Source organism: Nicotiana tabacum, chromosome 13 (genome assembly GCF_000715075.1).
Source record: "Nicotiana tabacum cultivar K326 chromosome 13, ASM71507v2, whole genome shotgun sequence".
Lineage (NCBI taxonomy): Eukaryota > Viridiplantae > Streptophyta > Magnoliopsida > Solanales > Solanaceae > Nicotiana > Nicotiana tabacum.
In genome coordinates, this window is record NC_134092.1 from 8,835,927 (window position 1) to 8,842,162 (window position 6,236).

General features: G+C 33.4%; 1 protein-coding gene and 1 non-coding gene across 2 annotated transcripts; both read right to left on the bottom strand.

The window, feature by feature from the left end:
• Nucleotides 1-734: 734 nt before the first annotated feature.
• Nucleotides 735-2,746, bottom strand: LOC142167964 (uncharacterized). The gene is made up of 5 exons (XM_075228607.1): nt 2,556-2,746; nt 1,856-2,076; nt 1,682-1,739; nt 1,129-1,528; nt 735-983 (listed from the first exon to the last, which is right to left on the bottom strand). The coding sequence occupies exons 1-5, from the start codon at nt 2,744-2,746 to the stop codon at nt 735-737; spliced, it is 1,119 nt and encodes a 372-aa protein (XP_075084708.1).
• Nucleotides 2,747-4,674: 1,928 nt separating this feature from the next.
• TRNAK-CUU (transfer RNA lysine (anticodon CUU)) lies at nt 4,675-4,748 on the bottom strand. Its single transcript has one exon. It is a non-coding gene; the product is annotated as a tRNA-Lys (tRNA).
• Nucleotides 4,749-6,236: the final 1,488 nt, after the last annotated feature.

Genomic DNA, 6,236 nt, shown 5'->3' on the forward strand with positions numbered 1-6,236 from the left:
AAAGAATTAGTTGCCCTTTTCAGTAAAAAAATTATAGTTAGAGTGTTTAGTTATAGCTAGATTGTAGTAAAGTTGTAGGAAAATTATTTATTAAGAACAAGTCAGCTACAATATATTTATAGCAGATTTGTGCTACAGTTGTTTTACCTTTCATTTGGTTATTTTATCTAGAATTCTACTACTTAGAATAGAAAACATCTATGGCATTATTTGTGGTTGAAAGTTGTTAGTACTTGATCTCGATATTGGTACTATATAATTTTTTAACAACATAACTACAACTATGTCCACAACTACTATACAAAAATACATAATCTATTTAATTTTAGCAGTGGTATTAGGAAAGGCTGAAAAGTAATAAATAAACCCAGTATTTGAACAAAACAACTACAAACCAATTGCATTAAGAGTTGAAATCTGTTTAGTAAACATTCATTATAGGAGACAATCTTTATTCAAATTAGCAACACAATTACACCACAATTATAATTCTTCAGAACATAACAAATACAACTCAGTAAGAAAATATTCTTTAAACTATATCAATTTTTATTTTCTTTTGGGAGCATTACTACAAGATTATGCCATTTTAGTCCGCAGTTGCCACATGAAACCTTGTACTTCTTTGCATTTACTTCATCATATGGTTTGTATCTTTGTTTTTGAGGTCTCCCTCAATGCCTTTTCCCAATAGGTGGCATTAAAACTTCTTCTGCTATATGTTGTGGCACATTCTATTTGCTTTCATCAGGCAGCGGGTCTACTAGTATTTTATAAGTCTGCAGAAGGCTCTCCCTCGTGTAATAAGGAGAACAATAGTTTTCATAAGACTCGTTCCTGTGCCTTAAAGCCGCCAAAGCATGTGGACATGGAAGTTCATCAAGCTGGAATTGTCCACAACTACATCTCTTATTTTGAAGGCAAACAATGAAGCGCTTCACACCATCTATCACAATATGGATGTAATCTGTTGAAGCCCTCATCTACAATTCATTACAAATACACAACAAGTTGTCAGCAACAGATACAAAATAAAATAACTACAATTATACAACAATATTTCTATAATTATCAGTATATATTTAGTTTGATGAAATCAATGATCTGATGTTATTGTCCATAACTTACTCTCATCTTCTGCGATAATGTCTTATTGTCCTCCAACTCTTTTTTGTATTTTTTTCCAAGGTATGTGAACGTACCCTTTGCATTCAATAACTTTTCATTAGTCCAATGTTCAAGAAGAGTCCTCTTGTACTCTAATAGTTCTACTACGGGTAACTCTCTTTCATCTTTGTTTACCGCATTCAGGGACTCTGTAATGTTTGATGTCATCGTCCATGTTCTGTTCACCGTAGCATGTACCCGAAACCATCTGTGATAGCCATTATCGTATAGGTATGCTTTAACATGTGTGTTGATCTCTTCAATCTTTGACATTCTTTCATTAAATTCATCAAGCGTGTATGATCGTGTTGTGGCAAAGTATAATTCGCTTAACTTTAGATGACCTTTATTTAACTTTGACCTTACATTTGTCCAAATATGTCACATGCAAGCATAATGTGGAATGCCGGTATAAACAGTAGATGTTGCCTTCAATATACTCTCATTCTGGTCCGAAACAACACACATATTTGGTTTTTTACCATATGCATGTTTGAATTGCTCAAAAAATTACCTCCATGATGCGTCATTTTCTGAATCAACAATGGCGTATGCTAGTAATAATATTCTACCTATCACGTAGGTAGCAAAAAAAAAATTCAATTTCAGTAATAAAACTTGAAAATATAAAAAATACAGTCTCAAAAATAACTTTATAATAATTATTTTTATAGTTAATCTACATTACCTGTTGTATCCATTGCGCTAGCTGTTAGCATGATTTCCCTATATGCCGACTTCAAGAAGGTGCCATCGACTACTACAACTGGCCTACAATGCTCCCAACCCTTGATGAATGTACTAAGTGCAACAAATGCATACAAGAAACAGTCATCTTTAGTCTTTTGCAATTTGACTACCGACCCGGGATAAGTCTTCTCCAGAATATACAAATAACTCGCCAAGCGACTGTAGGAATCAGCAGGATGACCTCTCAAAAATTCCAAAGTATTTTCCTTTGCTCTCCAAGCTTGCATGTATGTTAAGTTCACACCATGATCCGACAACATATCAATTTCTATGTCTTGGTGTGTATATTGTCTTAGGATTCGCATATTTTGGCATCATCATGCTGCCGACTACCATGGCAGTAGGTTTGGGTTTTATATATGTGTTATCCATCAAAGAGCATGTGTGCAAGCTATTGAATTTTCGAACCTTGAACAATGTTGATTCATTTATGCTGGTGGACTAAAAGTGCCACATACAATTGTCCCCAACACATACGAGGCAGTAGTTACAGAATAAAAACAATTCAAAAAATGTTATGCAAATTGTAGCTACAGAATACGAGGCTGTTTATGCACAACAACTTATTTTAAACAATTTATATACAAAAAAACTACAACTTATACACAATATGAATTTGACAAATAAAATATTCTTACCTTCTTGCACTAGACCTTTTCACCCTAAATTGAAACTTATTCATGACAGAATAGTACTTCATTGCACTGATAATTGTTTGCTTGTCTTGGTAAACTTGGCCTACTTCAATTACATTTGGCGTATGTTCTGTTATGATGATACTTTTATATTCCACAATTGCCGGAGATGTTTGCATATCAATCAACTTCATTGTTCCTGATACTTCTCCAATTGTGTTATATTGCTTGACAATTATACCACGTTAGTATTACGATAATTAGAAGAACCTGCACTCAATTAAAAGTATAGTAATTCAGACCTCTGTATATTCATGTGTTCAGTATTTGACAGAATACTTGTAGAGACATAATAGTTGAACTACATTTGTTATGAAGTATTATTGTAGATAATTTGTAATAAAATTATAAAACACTTGAAATTGAAAAAATATCAACACTGGAAAAATATAGCAAACCTGCAATTGTGCTCGCATTCGACATACTGCATTCCAAATTGAAATCACGCACTGTTATACATAGCGGACACATTACTAAGTTTTTGTTTTCCTTTTTCGTCTCCATATATACTCGAACTCTCATATCGTTCCGAATTTCTATTGGAGGACAACGTTCATTGACAGTGCATTTGATTTTGATGATTTTTACGGAGGTATCGATCATTAAATGCTCTGTAATTACGGAATTCTATTGACTATAAATTGAATCTTTATTGACTACAATTCCATCAACATCAAAATCTTTGTATCTCCCAACGCTATCCCACCGACCATTGAGCTGAAGTATAATCGCTAATTTTGACATTATGTCGCGAAATTCAATTCAATTGTAGCTAATTATTTGCAATTGTTTTCTTCAAAACCTTTGTTTATGAAAAACTAGAGGAAACCAGAGAGCAGAAGGATACTACAGATATGTTGCCTTGATTATGGTGCGATGATAACCAGAGAAAATCTGTATAATAGAAGGATTCTACAAATATGTTGCCTTGATTATGGTGCGATGATTGCGTCAGTAAAATCTCTAACTGAAATATAAGCGATCCCAAAATCTCGCATCTAAATAAGGAAGATTACCGCAGAAGGAGTCTAGTTTAAATAAATGAATATTTTTTGTAGCTAAAACGTGTTTAGGTCGGGTAAATACTAAAACTGGGACATTTTTGGTAATATGGTTTCAAATAGTGTATAGGAACGAAAAAATCCCATTAAAAATGCAACTTAGCCCAAAGTTTTTTATCTTTTTTTAATTAGACTATAATCAAACCTTAAAACCTACACATACACAAATAATAATCATAAAAGAAGAAAAGAAAAGAGCCAAAACTAGGCATTTACACTTACAGTTCTTCGTAAGTGTTTGGCTCCGAACCGAAGGCAGACTGGTTGTTAAGCTCATAACTGAGCCCGGACTCAATACTACTACTGGTTTGGCTGTTTAGTCTATCTTTAATTTATTAATCACTTGTATTGAATTAGTCCACATATCCTTAAAATCGCGTATAAATTCAATTGTTATCCATTTTTAAGTGTAAACGGAAAGAAAATTCTTGTGCTTATACAGAGAAGCACATCTTCTAGCTCTTAAAAGAGATGAGAAGAGTGGTGCCTCGCACCGTCGTCGCCGCTCACTCGGCTTTGACTTTGATAGATTGATAAATGTTTTGGACCAAATTTATTTCCCGTTTTCGCGCCTAATAGAATTTTAATTCTGGCGAACAGATACTATTTCAAACGAACAGGTATCTTAACACCTGTTGAAACCCAAATCGTTGGTTATTTTATTTTTGCAAAAATTATTTTCGAAACTTTTCTTGAATGTGGTGAAAAAAACAGTGAGTTATACTTGACGGTGGAGGCCAACAGTGCTTACTAATATTATGTATTTTTATTCCTTTACTGATACTATCATAATATAAAAAAGAATTAAATCATTACTTTTGAGTAGTTAATCGTGAGATTCATCCGATAATACTTCACAAGCGTGAAAAAAACGAGTATATTGCATGTAAAGTATGAGTTGGTTAAACAGAGAAGAGTAACAATATTTTCGATGGAGAACTTCTTCGGCCAGGATAAAGGAAGAGAATGTTGCATGTATAAAATAGTATTAAAGATTGAAACGCCCACCGTGGGGCTCGAAACCCACGACCACAAGGTTAAGAGCCTTGCGCTCTACAAACTGAGCTAGACGGGCAATACATTGCAATGTTACTTAAGTCCTATATTGGAGAAAGATTGTCCAAATACTAGCAATTGAAAGTAAAGAAGCAGGAGATGGCACATTCGCATTTCACAAATGGATTATAAGAACCCGTTTGGACATAACAAAATTTTTCCTTTATTCCAAAAAAATTTCACTTATTTTCGAAATCAGCGTTTGTTCATATAATTTTTAATTTTCACTTGAAGATGCATTTTGCAAATTTTCGAAAATTTAACAAACTCCAAAAAGTTATTTTTCAAAATTTTCACTTAAATCACTCACAAAACTTCAAACACGACCCAAAATTATATTCATATCCAAACACAACTCTAAATTTCAAATATCATTTTCACTTGAAAAATATTTTCCCCCTATTTTGAAATTTTATAATTCTCATGTCCCGTGAATATAAGTTCGAACTCCCTAAATTTGATTTATAAGTCTCATTCCTAATGCGATTTATAAGACTAATTCTGAATTGCGATTTATAGGTCTCATTCCTGAAATGTGATTTATAAGACTAATTTTGAATTGTGATTTATAAGTCTCATTCTGAAATGTGATTTATAAAACGCATTCACAAAGTACTTTTTATTAGTCGCACTCATTGCGATGTTTAAGTTTCAATACTTAATGACAATTATTCTGAAATGTGATTTTAAAATTCGCAATTTATAAATTGCATTTACTTACGGTTTAAAATAACGCCATCTCTCGGTTCATTACCTCAGTTAACTCAAAACACATATATTTTTGAAATTTTGACAAAAATTATACACTAATATAAAAATGTTATTCACCAAAACGAGCTATTAAGAATGAGGAGATGCTCGAGCGTATTGGGAAACATTAGAAGTTAGAAGTAAACATACTAATTAACAAGAATAAATAGTATTTGTATTTAGAGTTTGCAAAAAATACGTACTAACTTAATTTTGCACATTTCATTGTCCTAGATTTTGGTTCAAGCTATGAGTTTTCTATGGAGTATTTGACTTCTTCATCTCAAGGAGCTAGCATATTCTAGATCAGGGACCAAAAGACCAGTATCTAAAGGAGTCTAACACCATTTTTATACAAACTAATAGAAGAGTTAAAAGAGTAACACTGAGTTTTAAGTTTTATACACTAATAAAATATATTAATTTTTGTCGCATCATTAATTTAATTTTTAACTATATATAGTATATACGGTCGAAATAGATTTCGGCCTTCCTACGTTCGATCGAGTCCGAATGGTAAAAAACCGGAGTGGGATTTTGAGATGAGTCCCGAAGACAGTACAAACGAGCGTCAAGTTCCAAAGACTTATCGGAGAGTCGGCTCGATACTATTATCGAGCCCACGACCAAGTCGATCTGCAAGGCAACGTGAGGGTGGTCGGAAATGCGCTACACCCACCCCGAAGGTCGAACTCAGGCCAAAACCGAGGGCTCGACCCAATAACGAGTTCGAGCCAGTATCGAACTCGCGGACAAG

Excerpts from the sequence above, each read along its gene's own strand:
- LOC142167964 (XM_075228607.1), bottom strand. The coding sequence starts at position 2,746 with ATGAAGTTGATTGATATGCAAACATCTCCGGCAATTGTGGAATATAAA. Across the intron at positions 2,077-2,555 it reads AAAAGGTCTAGTGCAAGAAG|TCGCTTGGCGAGTTATTTGT; the intron begins GTAAGAATATTT and ends TGATTCCTACAG. Across the intron at positions 1,529-1,681 it reads GAAAATGACGCATCATGGAG|GTCAAAGTTAAATAAAGGTC; the intron begins GTAATTTTTTGA and ends GACAAATGTAAG.